This window comes from Fistularia commersonii, chromosome 12 (assembly GCF_037954325.1).
Source record: "Fistularia commersonii isolate RoL2024-O1a breed Wild chromosome 12, RoL_Fcom_v1.0, whole genome shotgun sequence".
NCBI lineage: Eukaryota > Metazoa > Chordata > Actinopteri > Syngnathiformes > Fistulariidae > Fistularia > Fistularia commersonii.
This window is the reverse complement of record NC_141295.1, coordinates 11,204,752-11,219,067: the sequence shown is the minus strand read 5'-3', so window position 1 is coordinate 11,219,067 and position 14,316 is coordinate 11,204,752. Positions and strand designations below refer to the sequence as shown.

The 14,316-nt window shown below is 42.2% G+C and overlaps 1 protein-coding gene across 1 annotated transcript; it reads left to right on the top strand.

The window, feature by feature from the left end:
- The first annotated feature begins 561 nt into the window (after positions 1 to 561).
- keap1b (kelch-like ECH-associated protein 1b) lies at positions 562 to 14,019 on the top strand. The gene is made up of 7 exons (XM_086157043.1): positions 562 to 642; positions 3,713 to 4,919; positions 5,317 to 5,562; positions 7,283 to 7,959; positions 9,256 to 9,461; positions 10,521 to 10,697; positions 11,515 to 14,019. Exons 2-7 carry the CDS (start codon positions 4,614 to 4,616, stop codon positions 11,757 to 11,759), a joined length of 1,857 nt encoding a protein of 618 aa, XP_086013169.1. The 5' UTR covers positions 562 to 642; positions 3,713 to 4,613; the 3' UTR covers positions 11,760 to 14,019.
- Positions 14,020 to 14,316: the final 297 nt, after the last annotated feature.

The following is a 14,316-nucleotide window of genomic DNA, read 5'->3' as shown; positions in this document are numbered from 1 at the left end:
TTTGTTTATATAGTTTTAAAAGAGGAGGGGAAATGATTGCTTTAGGTAACGCATCGACTTTATTATGCTACCTGCACAAGGACACGCCTTTGGTTCACCTGTACCTGTTTTAACTTTGCAAGGAGGCTCAGAAGCTCCAGATCCCTTCAAAAACCTGCCCATACATGACCAGATTGCAAAAGTGCAACGTTTGATGGAGTGATTGAACTCCTGCATTGCCGAATCCCAGTTTAAATTGCACATCTTAACGAATATTGTTGTCGTTGTCATTGTTGTCGTTGTTGTTGTTGTTGCTGTTGTTGTTGTTGTTGTTGTTGTTGTTGTTGTTGTTGTTGTTGTTGTTGTTACAACGCATTTGATTGACGTTGTGAATGCAGGTTCTGACATTCACCCAATAATTGTCTTTGCTTTTCCTTCACTTTGATAAGTCCTTCAAAATAAAAGCACGAAGCCTAAAGTTGCGTCTCCCCGCCATTACGTGTGAACAGAGGAGTTCCGGTGTTGAGGACGCGGGCTTTTATTTTGAAGGCGAGTCGAGACCGGCAACAATGCTTAGTCATGGTGAGTTATAGCTTCCCCCCTCCTCCTTCCTATGTGGCGCACAGTTCGGCGGACGGCGATGGAGGATTTGGACTAGTCAGCGTGAGTTTCTCGGAAAATACATTTCTAGGCGACTCGTTTCGTTCGCTGCTATCTTAATGTGCTTTTGTTTCATTTCTAGGAACGGCATTTACCGGTCGCAAATGTTCTAAACCTCTCTTTGTTAGCATATTTGCGCGGCTCAGAGCCGTTAGCGTCTGTCTTAAATATCAAGAGGCTGTTTTGCTGCCCGCTCAATTTCTGTAAGCTGTAACTTATTTCGTGTTTTTCCCGCGTTCTCCTGTCACGGACACGTCTCGTCTTCTGCTCGTTTTTCCACAAACCGAACGGAGGTTTTCCATCGAGTCAGCTTCACCTGTGTGTCCCCCCACCCGCTTTATTTTCAGTGCATGCTGGGCGTATCTTTAATCAAAACAAGCGCTGAATTGGCCAACGCTTGACAATGTGTGTGCAAACGGTGATTTGTGCGAGAGACCAGTGTGTGTGTGTGTGTGTGTGTGTGTGTGTGTGTGTGTGTGTGTGTGTGTGTGTGTGTGTGTCTCTGTCTGTCTCTCTCTGCCTGTCTGTCTGTCTGTCTGTCTGTCTGTGTGTGTATGTGCGTGTGTGTGTGTGTGCGCGCAATTCGCGGAAATCCTCTTCCACCTAGGTTTATGTAAGGACTGGCTTCACTTCTGGGTCATGTTTTGGTACATCCAGTTCCACTGCTTGCTCGCTGAAGACTTCAGGATGAGTCACTGAGCAGGAAGCCCCTATGCCAAATTATCCATGAAACCCACTTGTTTCACCCTTGTTGTATCTCTATCTTCCCCTGCCAGGCGGAACTCGTTCAACTGAAAAAAAGAAAACTTTTACAGTGATGTTGTTTTGCAATACATGTTGACTGCCCATCCTAAGACCGCAGGCCCCAGCAAACCGGGGTGTTGTGTCAGGTACCAGGGGGTCAAGACGAAGATTCAGAGAGGTTCATCCGTTTGTTTGCCACTTGAAACAATGTCATTCGTATAAGAGTGTATGAGAATGCAGCATTGGGTTGTACGTGAGTTTACACAGTGGTATTACCAATCATGGAAGGAAAGGCAACATGTCCATTCCATCTTTGTCAAGTAAAGACCTTTGTTTTGTCAGTTTTTTGTACAGAACAACATCAGCGAAATTTGGACACTGCTTTTAACCATGCGGTAGGGTGCCGCAGGTGCAGTGCCTTGCTCAATAACATTTAGGCAGGCTAAGAGGAGCACGGGAATCGTGCTTGGTTTACAAGACGACCGCATCCGCAATTTAGCATCCTTGATTTTTATTGAGATGCAAAATTATGACGCACGTGCTACAGTCTTTTGCTGTCTTTTGTAGGGCTTGTTTTTAGGTCAGTCCCATAAATCAGCAGGATATTCCGTCAAAAAAAGGATTCATTATCATTGTAGTAGTGACATTTGCAGTTCATCCATTTTGTGATGTATTTGGATCCCAAGCAGATATTCTTTTACATATGAATTCATGGAGAGAGAAAGGTGACTTGAAAATATGATACTCTACACTCACACAATAGTCAATAATAATTACACTGGAAAATATATGTCCCAATCCTGGATTCAGTTGCTTCCATCCAATTTGATCAAAAAAAAGGTTGCAGCTTTATTTAACTTAAATGAGGACAAAAAAATACACCAAACATTTTTTTAAATCAGTTCCATACAGATTTCAGCTCTACTAATTTCCTCCCTGTCATATTAGATACGACCATCAGGTACAAGCAATGGGGATGTAACAGCCTGTTTTGTTAGTGTACAATTTGGTCTGGCCCTGAGAGAAAGCAAGGTTGAGCAATGTGTTCTCAGCCAAGGGGTGCTCTGCTAGGAAACCTGGGGGGGACAAAAGCCCAGCAATGAATCTGAACTGGCTAGTGGTTTAAATTACCGTACACTGAACCGCGTGATGACTGCATCCGTGACACACGCCAAGATCCCTTCTTGAATGTCGCCCCCCGTTGCAAAAAAACACACTCTCCAAATCATTGGTGTTTGTACTCCTTTTCATTTGTAACCAACTTGTGAAAGGGTACTTGGTGTGGCTACATCACCTGTTCACTGCATCCACTTATCACTACGCTGGCTAATGATTACTCTGTGTGTGTTTGGGTGTGTGTGTGTGTGTGTGTGTGTGTGCGTGTGTGCGTGCGTGCGTGCGTGCGTGCACAACTTGTGTGCACTTCATTATGTAATCCCGATCACTCACAGCAGCATACTTGCTGAGTAATTGTGACTCTTCTCGATCAGAGAGCACTTTGAAAATTCATTCAGGCTAATTGCTTTTTCAATGTAACCGTCTCAGTTCATTCAGGAAAGACAGACATCATATTCCCTGGCTGTCTACGGTGACTGCAGTTGCTGTCGATGTATTCCCAAATGATGCATTAATGTCTGACTTTATCGACCGTTTAGCTATTCATCATCCTGCTTAAGTATTTCTCAAGTCAAAACGCCGGATTATATTGTTTTAGTTAATTGCAACATGCGTTTATCTCTCGTTAGTGAGAGTTGCTGCTTCGATTTTTGTTGGCTCTGATTTCCATTGTTCCGTCCCCCAGCTGGATTAGTCACAGGACACTGTAAAAACACTCAGTCATGCTGGCCAGCTAAACTCAAGCCTGATTTAACTCTCATGCTGTTCTGTACACCCTGACTTGCAGTTTTGTGTCCCACAGTTATGCGCTCCTGTCAATATAGCTGTTTTTAAGGCTCATATGCAGGAATAACCTGTGCACAACTTGCCTTCCTGTAATTTGGTAACAGAATCATATTCTTTCCACCAATATTTATTTTTTGTTTTGTTTCTTCTGTAATCAACATTTTCATTGAATCCAACATATCGCAACACGGAAGAAGCTTTGAAATGAACCAGGAAGAAAAGCGTGATCACTGTAATTCTGAGCTTACAGTATAGATTAACTTGTGCCGCGTCAATCAGTAAGGGGGGATCGGTGATGAGCAAGGATTTATGTGAGACGCCTGCTATGAACAAATGTTTAATAACCCTGCTCTTTTTTAATATTTTTTTTCATAATCAGAGCAATCTATTTTCTTTCAAAGCTACCTTTCTATGTATGTCTTCACAGTTGTCAACTTAACCAGCAGTTTCCAAGAAAGCGCAGCCACGCCACTGTATTCCTGTGCCGGGTAACCTCGATGAAGGAATCTTCGGAGAACACCACCCAACACCAGCCCCCTCTACCTCCTCGCTGCTGAGGGCCCCAAGATACACTTGTGACACTTTTGGCAGACCGACCACTTCATAGTAGATGACTCTGCAGCACTCAAAAGAAATGGAGCTATAACTTCTGTAAACCCAAGCAGTAAATCCGATATCACTTTTGTCTTTTTTTGGTTCGGGCTGCGAAAACTTGACCAGGTATGAGATTAATATCTTCTATCGGGTGATGAATTGCTTTTTTGAAAACATTTAATAAGGAACCAAATCCTCAAAAAACAAAAAATACCTTTAACAAGTGACTAATACCAAAAATTGACTCAGAATTGACTCAAGTTTAGCCACATTCCTTGATCATGTCTGAGTCCTCCTTTACTTTTTGAGTTGTTTCTGCCATGAAATCAACTCTAAGTTAGTTTGCTTGAAATGACACAAGAAGCCAAAGTATTTCTTATCTGAAGATAATGTCAGAACTGTAAATTTAAAAGTTCAACCAGCCATGACTGATAATGTACATCGTGGTCTCGAGTTGTAACCTGAGGAGTGGTTTCGTCTGACTCGAGCACTGAGCACTGCAAGGAAATCCCCATGTCTATGTAAATCTGACACTTGTAACTTTAAAGTGTTTCCTGGAGAGGACAGAGCTTTTGTTGAAACTGCTTTGTCACACTTTTTTTTTTTTTTTTTTTTTTTTTTGGGGGGGGTGGCTGGTGGTTTTAACACGTGCCACACGTGGTACCATGATGCTCCATAACACTACCGAGTGTTCTTGAGAAAGAGACTTTGGAGGAGGAGTGAGGGGGTAGGAAATGACAGAGTGCCTAACAGAATGCAAAGCGCTGGTGACTCCATCCACGCGCAACGGCCACCGTGTCTTCAGCTACACGCTAGAAAGCCACACGACCGCCGCCTTTGGCATCATGAACGAACTACGTATGGAGCGTCAGCTCTGCGACGTGACACTGCGTGTGCGTTACAAAGACTTGGAGGAGGTGGACTTCGTCGCTCACAAAGTGGTGCTGGCCTCCTCCTCCCCGGTCTTCAGAGCTATGTTCACCAACGGCCTGAAGGAGTGTGGTATGGAGCTGGTGCCCATCGAAGGAATCCACCCCAGGGTGAGTAGGGTTCATCTTCTCTTAACTGGTTTGATTGCATGCTACTCCATCCCATTTCCATTGTTTTTTATATTTCCTTCAAAACAAGTGGGTAAAATTAAATCTCATTAATGAATTTCCACTGGCCAAGTGCATAAAACCTGACCTGTTTCATTAAGCTCACAGATACCTACACATGCAGTGTCAACTACTTATTTTGCCAATAAATGCTAATCTTACCATCCTCTCGTGAGAGAAATGAGGAGGCAGCAGGATAAAAAGATCCTGAGGATTTCTCAACAACCTTTTCCTCCCGCCTCCTCCATTAACTGTCTGTCTGCCTTTATCCATCCTAAGTTGTCCTCCTCTCACTCCCGCCTCTAAGCTACCACCGCTTTTGTCTGCTTTTCCCATTCAGGTTATGGACAGGCTAATCGAGTTTGCCTACACGGCCAGCATCTCTGTTGGAGAGAAGTGTGTGATCCATGTGATGAACGGCGCCGTCATGTACCAGATAGATAGCGTTGTCAAAGCCTGCTGTGATTTCCTGGTCCAGCAGCTCGACCCGAGCAACGCCATCGGCATCGCCAACTTTGCCGAACAGATTGGCTGCACGGAGCTCCACCAGAAGGCTCGCGAATACATCTACATGAACTTCAGCCAGGTAAATCCATGCAAAAATTTCCCAAGAATACTCTGCAGTTGTGTCACTATAAAGGTTTGAATGTGTTTAGAACGCTAGCTATTTCTATTAAAATGTGTCTATTTTGCATTACATACTAGAAGAAAAAGATTGTTATATTGGTATAGCAGTACTTTTCAATATCTCCCCTGTGATTCACAGAAGTTTGGAAGTCAGTCAGTTCGTCACACTGTTATTCATGACCGTGCCATTCAGATTACATCATATCAGCAATTAAATCCGTAATTCAAGCTGGTTTTGCAGAGTGGTGAGAAGAAAAACCGCGGCTTGTTAACATTTGGGTTTAATGCAGTGACTGTTGGTCAAAAGAATTCAGTGCTCAAGACAACCTCTTCCATCAGTTCATAAACACAGGACCCACTGCTAGTTTTGTCAGGGTGCAGGGGGAGTGGGGCAGCTTGTGACACAACTGCAGGAAATGACTTGTGGCTAATCTTTCTCTGATTCAGCCTTAATCAGTAACACATGGCCCAATGTTGTTTTATGCCAAAATGGAAACTTTGAAAAAGTCGATGCACCAGCTTTAGACGAGAAACCCTCCTGCAGAGGCAGAAATGAAATCACCTGCTGTTCAGTGAAAAACAGTAAAGGAAACACAACATTAAAAATCCAGTGACAGCGTAATACAATGCATTTAGAAAAACATAGTTGCAGGATTTTAATTGTAATTTTATCTCTCTAGAGGAAGGAGTGTATTTGCATACATTAAGTCATAGATTGTACAAATCTCTCAACATGCTGTCCTGATCCAAAATGTAACACACCGCATTTCTGTTTATATGACTTTTCTGTGGTTTTTATTCTAGTGAAATACTTACAGAATGAATATTGGGAACCAACATGTTGACATTTTATCTCTCAACTACCAGATGTATGCTTTATATTGGATGTTTCCATGGGTTCACGTTGTTTCAGCTGGCACGGATAGATACACAGAACTGCAATTTACATGAGTGACAGATAAGTCCATGTGGTAGTATCACCCAGCTCCTTACAGGTCCAAAGAAAATCCCCAAAATAATGTTGGAATTTTTTATTTTGAGAAACGTGCTCCGACTCAACTGTGATTCCGGTGCTTTGTATTGTGAGTGAAATTTTCTGAGATGAAGCCTGTATCATCCTGAGAGTTCATTTTTCTAGAAACAATTCAAGATCTGTTTTTATGATGAAGTCACGTATATATGACTTTGTTGCATACAGCACTTATACAGCACTGTATTTAGTCATTTGTTTAAAACAGCTTGAGACTGTACGTGCTAAAACGCTGTTTTTTTTTTTACATTTGTAGATGTTATGGAGACAGCAGTTACAGACGTTTAGCACAGTATTGGGCTGATGATAATTCTGCGTAAGCATTTGGGGTTAGAATCTGGTTTAAAGTGCTGTATTAATCAGAGGAGTTTTATCGTTTAGTGACTGTGACATGCTTGATATAGGTCTAAATAAGCCTCCTAATTGTTGTCCCTATAATCCCGACATCAAACGACCAAGATTTTAAAGTTCTCCAATTACTATAAAACCTTGGAAATGGTTTGCGTAAACACATTTCTTTTTTTTTTGGATAACTCATTATTCAGGTATTTTCCGAGTAATTTAAGCCTGTTAAGTATCGTTGGTCTAGACTCCTCCTCAATTGTGAATGCAGTGCTTTGCAAGATATCATCCCCGCATCTGTTCACAGGTGGCAACCCAGGAGGAGTTCTTCAATTTGTCCCACTGCCAGCTTGTGACTCTCATCAGCCGCGATGAACTCAACGTGCGCTGTGAGTCAGAAGTCTTCCAGGCGTGCGTGGCCTGGGTGCGGTACGACCGGGAGAACCGGCGGCCGTACGTCCAGGCCCTGCTCCAGGCTGTCCGCTGCCATTCCCTCACCCCCAACTTCCTGCAGGCTCAGCTCCAGTCCCTCGACTGGGACCCCCAGTGCAAAGACTACCTTGCTCAGATCTTCCAAGACCTCACCCTACACAAACCCACCAAATTGAATTCTTGCCGAACTCCTAAGGTGCCGCAGCTGATCTACACAGCAGGGGGCTATTTCCGTCAGTCACTCAGCTACCTTGAGGCATACAATCCCTGCACAGGAGCGTGGCTTCGGCTAACGGACCTGCAGGTACCCCGGAGCGGCCTGGCAGCTTGTGTTATCAGTGGGCTGTTCTATGCCGTGGGCGGTCGAAACAATGCGCCCGACGGTAACATGGACTCCAATTCACTGGACTGCTACAATCCTATGAACAACTGCTGGCTGCCCTGCGCACCGATGAGCGTCCCCAGGAACCGGATTGGAGTCGGCGTCATCGACTGCATGATATATGCTGTTGGTGGATCCCATGGTTGTATTCATCACAACAGTGTAGAAAGGTAAGTGAATGGGCACGGAATGGCTATAGCTCACTTTTTATTTGTGTGTGTGAGCGAGTGATGAACAAATCCCCGAAGAGTCTAAATGAAATTTGAATTATCGTCATTTCCGGACTATAAGACGCCACTTATTTGCTTTGAACACTGTGGCTTAAACAATGATGCAGCTAATTTATGGATTTTTCTTTATTTTTGGCTAGTGAGCTTCATGCCACCAAAACATATAGCCTCGTCACGTCGGACCGATGAAATTACTGAGAAATTCTGAGGCTGTTGAATTCCAACACTGAAGAAGACGACTTTAACGGTTTTAGTGTGCAGGAGGAAGATGAAGATAGCAATCAGCTGGGGTAGAACAAAGCGGAGATAGAAAATGGATGTGTCATTGTGTTATTTATTATTAATCTTTTTAGTCAGCTGTGTTACAGGCACTGTTCAGAAAAAAGCATTTCCAGTACATATTTGTGGTTGTTACCGGTATGTATTTAATTAAAAGTAAAAAAAAAAAAAAGTTTTTATATCTCATGTTACATTGAGGCCACCTGTGGCTTATCGACAAGTGTAGCCTATATATGTACACTTTTTTTTTTTTTTTTTTTTAGCCGGTGCACCTTATATGGGGCTCAATAGTCTGGAAATGACAGTAGCCCAAGTGTGCTGCCAAGCACATTAAGTGACATCTCTGTCTTTGTTGCTCTCTCGGGGGATATTGATTTTTAAATGATTATAAATGTAAACAGTCAGTCATTTGCATTAGCTATGAGTCCTGAAGATATGACAAACAGTCTATCCCCGGGTCCAAAGTTGTGATAGCCAAAGATTGCTGTCATCCGAGAAGAAACGCTAAGTAGTTTTTTTCACCTTCTAAGCCCAAGAAAAAAATACATATAATCCTTTAAGGTTGAGTAAACTATCCAACCTGTTGCAAGAAGTATTTTGCAGTATAAATTTCACCCAGACATGAGTGATCGGATGAGAAAAAGACAAGTATTAATCATGCAAGCCTGTGTCACAGCATGAGAAATAGAAGCTACCGCATGTTGTGTGCATGGCCATTGTTCCTGCGGTCTCTCAAAAATCAACAATCAGCAGGGGAAATGAGTCGGCATCACAATGACTCAACAATTTGGTAAACACTTGTCAGTCAGCAGCTGTCACCGGGCCAAGGGACGACTGTGAATGGCACTGCTGTGGAAACTGCACAGCCGACTGGGCCAATATGGAAATCTTAATAATAAATGTGGAAAAAAGCCCAAACAATAGAGACAATAACAATGTGTTATTCCTGATATACAGGTATGATCCAGAAAGGGACCAGTGGCAGCTGGTGGCACCCATGTTGACACGGCGAATTGGCGTGGGTGTGGCGGTAATAAATCGACTGCTTTACGCCGTGGGTGGGTTCGACGGGGCCAACCGGCTCAGCTCCTGTGAGTGTTACAACCCAGAGAGGGACGAGTGGAAGACCATGGCCTCTATGAACACTGTGCGCTCCGGAGCTGGTGAGAAACCGGTCAAAAGCAGCTTTCCAAATGAAATGTATGTGCTTCACAAAAAAAAACAGGACACAAGGGCCCATTTGTGTTTTAAAATATAGTGCATATAAAAACCCAGCCAACTGGTTTCACTGCATGCCATGTCTTTGGAAGTCAAATGGTTTAAGCTTCCACTAAGAAAACACTCCTTTTAAACCCTAGGCCAGAAAAAGGAAAAAATACTGTAATACCTTAACTTGCACATTTAGTTTGTTCCGTGACCTAACTCGTGACTCAATTTGCTCGCACATCAAATTAAATTTCCCCATTGAAGCGCTATCAATCTGTGCCAGGCCACAGTGATTTAAACAAGAAAAATGTGCTTTATTAATGTAAAAAAAAAATAATGATAAAAAAAAAAACTGGTTGTATGAAGTGTATTTACCATGAAGATGGTTTGGGGCGAGAAGATCGGGGGAGTTTTTCATTTTGTTTCATTTCTAATTCGCAGCACACTTAAGATGAGATAATACTTTATTGAGTCCCATAGGGGAAAGTCTTTCGTCACAACAGTGCAACAGTAACAATTTCAATAAATATGAGTATAAATATAAACAAAAGGGACAATTAAAAGATAGCAAAAACATCCCCAAAAAATAGACAGCAAAATGAACAACAAAAACAAAAAATAAACAGAAAGAGGAAAAAAAACAGCAAAGGTGAAAATAAGACAACCAAGATGACAACAACAAGGATAAATAGACAATAGAATGAAAAAGCTATTCTTTTTGCAAAATGTAACTCGCTCACAGTACTACACTTTATCGCAAAGCTTGATTTAGGGATGGGGAGGGGGGGGATAATCAAACTGTCCCCGACACAGTGGCAGTTTGTGCCCAACTTAAAGTTGATGCACTCATACGTTAAGGTTCCGCTGTATAACTTCAAAATCAGGGAGGAAAAAAAAAAAAGTCAAATAGTATTAAATTCATTACATGACACAACGTTCGTTGGATTCTCTTATTTTTTGACACCATTCATACTTAAAGGAACATTTGAATAAATCATTATTTGATCTATTTTTAGGGGTTTGCTCCCTTGGAAATCACATTTTCGTGATGGGCGGCTACGACGGCACCAACCAGCTGAACACAGTCGAGCGGTACGACGTGGAAACCGACAACTGGAGCTTCGCTGCCTCCATGAGGCACCGGCGCAGTGCCCTGGGCGTCACTGCGTTACACGGACGCATCTATGTGCTGGGTGAGGAACACTGCACCTTTCTCCACTTTACCAAACAGTTGCCATAGCAGTTGAGCTGCATCACAAAGGAAACCATAGGAGATCATACTTATACCACACACTAATTAAAAAAAAAAGAGGATGCTGCAAACCAAGTCAGGGTGAATATTAACTACCAGTTAATGTTTAAGTGAATACATCTCAAATAAACTTATCACGGCCTCATCATTAATTCATAAAGTGATAAATCCCATCTCTTGTGTTGGTGTGGAAATCAATTTGAATCGACCAAGACCTTCATAAATATGCAACATGCTGACTCACGACACTGAGACACTGATATCAGGACCTTATCTCTTTAAATAGCATTATAAAAATGAATAGCACTTTAAAAAAAGTGGTCAACATAAACTCTGTGTAGATGGAATCTTCGTCTGCAGTAATCACGGAGCATTTTCCTGCTTCTCTTTTAATTTGATGGATCAAAAACCTGACTGAATTCGTATGTTTTGAACTCTTGTGGCCCCCCCATGTGCTGTGGAACCGATCGTTCCAGTTGGAATCGTAGCGCATCTCGTTGAAAGCGAATAACCTTTGCGGCACCAAAAATTTTGAGGTGCTGCCAAACTAACTGATCCTGCTTTGTGAATTGAATGTTAGAAGCAGGGTTATGCAAATGTGATCTTTTGGTATTTATTCTCTTTTTTTCCCCCTAAATAAATAACCAGAAAGCAAAAGCACAACAGCATGTTACATTACTTCAAAATGAATTAAACAGTTATTGTTGGAAATTTGATCCACCCCAAAAAAATATTAATTGGCCAAAAACTTTTTGCAGGCGGTTACGACGGCAACACTTTCCTGGACAGCGTGGAGTGTTATGACCCAGAGAACGACACATGGGTGGAGGTGACGCACATGACATCGGGGCGGAGCGGGGTCGGCGTGGCAGTTACCATGGAGCCCTGCCAGAAAGACCTTCCTAACTGTCAGAAATCCGATTGCGGTGAGCCGTCGTCGGTCCAACAGCCGCCATCGTCCGGGTTCGGAGCTCAACAAAACCAGCGGCACGGCGGCCGATAAAGACGGGCCTCGCCCCTCTCACCTATAAATACACAGGCACGCACGCAGAGACGAAAAAATGAACGAGACAATGCGGATGAGCCAAAACATCAAAGTGCTGACCATTTCCATGGCACAAAATTTTGAAGAACCCACTAACAAAAGTCCATGATTTGACAAACAAACGATAAAACCTCTGTCCACAGACAGGAACTTGGTGAAACCATACTCCAGATTGGACCTGTGAGAGAAAAGGGCTGCTCAATAAAAAGCTCCCTGCAAAGAAACCAGCGTTCAGATGTACGTCTGTAGGGGAGAAGGGATTCATTTTGAGTGATTGAGTCACGTTTTAAAAAGGAGAACAACGCACCTGCTGCAGAAGGTAGTCCAGTGCAATGTGCCATCACAATGTTCGCGTGCATCACCGTCATCAGCTTATTAATTTTTCGGTAAGAAACCGCGGCGTCGCAGTTTTCGACATGAATCCAGACCCATGTCCTTTTTCCTACATGAAGAACCACATGACCCACGTCTGCTGGTTTTCAGGTGGGAGTCCCCTCCTCCGCTTCACCCCTTACACTCCACGAGTGTAAACTGCTTGTTTGAGCCAGACACGGGAAGGTCCTCGGCAGGAGCTTTTGTCCGAGAGAAGCGAAAGCCACTCCTTCAGGGTATTAGTAAATTTGCAAAATAAGATTTTTGACAATGTTAAAAGTAATTTCACATAACGGAGTAAAAGCAACCTTGCTGGTTTATGATATAAGAGGCTAATGAATTTATTCAGATTTGCAGAGATTTGACAAAAAAAAACAAAAAAACTCAACCTTTTAATCCCATCTCATGACTGATTATCATCAGTCCGGTCTGTTAGAGGTGGCTCTCCGATGGGATCGTTTCATGAGAACAGCTGTGTGAGCGTTTCACACGTGCATTTCGCTGCCGCGTTATTTATGCTTCATTTTTCTTTTTTCATTTCTTTTTCCTTGAGATCATTTCAAAACCAAAAAACAAAAAAAAATACACACAAAGCCTGATGCCAGCAGTGGGTGATGGGCAGTTCTTCCTGTGTACTTAATGCATGAAGTTTTGTTGGCATGAAAACTGGAAATAAAGTACTAGTACGCAGATATGTGAGCATGTTTATGGCTTTGGCCTTGAAACGTCCAAGGCGCCGGTCCCCTCCCACCCTTAGCCTTTGAGCACATCATTCCTTGCCCATTCATACCCTGTTAACCTCAATGGTTATGCCACTCATCATCTGACCAACCGTTGCTTCTTTCTTCAGACACGTTTCACTACCCGCACCGCGATGAAAACAAGAGCTGAGAGAAACGAGACAGTTGACTTAGATCTCTTGCGCGTACAGCTCCAGAGTGGATCTGCCTCCCGATTGGTTCGTGCATAAAACCCGGTGTCACAAAGTCAAGCCCTGCTTGAAGCGGAGCAGAGCTTGCAGGAGCGTTGAAATGTACTGTGCGGACTGCAGAGCCAGGTCCAGCATCTCTGGTGTGTTTTGCGTGTGAGTGTGTTTGTTTGTGTGTGTGTGTGTGAATGTGTGCACCAAGAGAACAACAAAGCAAATTTTGCCTCTTTAGAAGAGAGCTGTAATGGTAGCGTTTGGAAAACAAAAAAAAAAAAGATTGGGTTTAATCAAACATGCGAATGTTTTTATTAAATAAAAATAAATAAATACTGATACAACGGGGAATCTCCTGCTACAGCTGGCTTTTGGGTTTTTCCACATCCACCGGACCTCAAAAACAAAGTGACTATGTTTGTCTATTAGTATTCAAATATTGTAAGCTAATGACAAAAAAAATATGTATTTCTAACAGCAATTTAAGCTACAAAGGTTTTTAAGTGATGTTTTTGTACATTGATATTCAAAGAAGTCTTGTACAGAATTGATGGGCTCACTTTTTTTATTTATTTGTTCAGGATCTGTTGGTTTTCTTGTTTCTCCTAAACTGACATTAGCTTTGTATTGAATTGGACTGGTACTGTGTTTGAAATAACAAGCATGCATTGTAATAAAGTAGGAATGCCTTTTAATGCTAATTTTGGATGTTTGTAAAATGAATATATATATATATATATATATATATATATATATATATATATATATATATATATGCCTTTACTCTGAAAGGGATTTTTTTTTCTGTCCATCTGTGGTTGGAATGGAAAGAATATTTAAGTTCTGCTTTGTACATTTTCTTCCCAGCAAACATACCCTGTAAAATTACAAATTGTAAAGTAAAATATGTTTATTGTATCGCTGGACTCGTGGAATGATTTACATGCTTCTCGATGTTTCCCATTTAGCCGTTATTTGCCGTGTGATTTTATTGTGTGTTTATTTTCATCTTAAGTAGACACTACAGGAGGGACCTGAAACAGAGTTTACTGAAAAACTTTTCTTTTTAGTTTGTACTGGAATTTATCATCATGTACAGTTTTAACAGATACAGCTTCCCCCTGTGATGAAAGTACACATTTTTACTTTTAGCTGTCCCGACCGATCTGCCAACACATCTCTTCCCTCTGATTCCCGCAGGTAATACACAAATATCCAGGA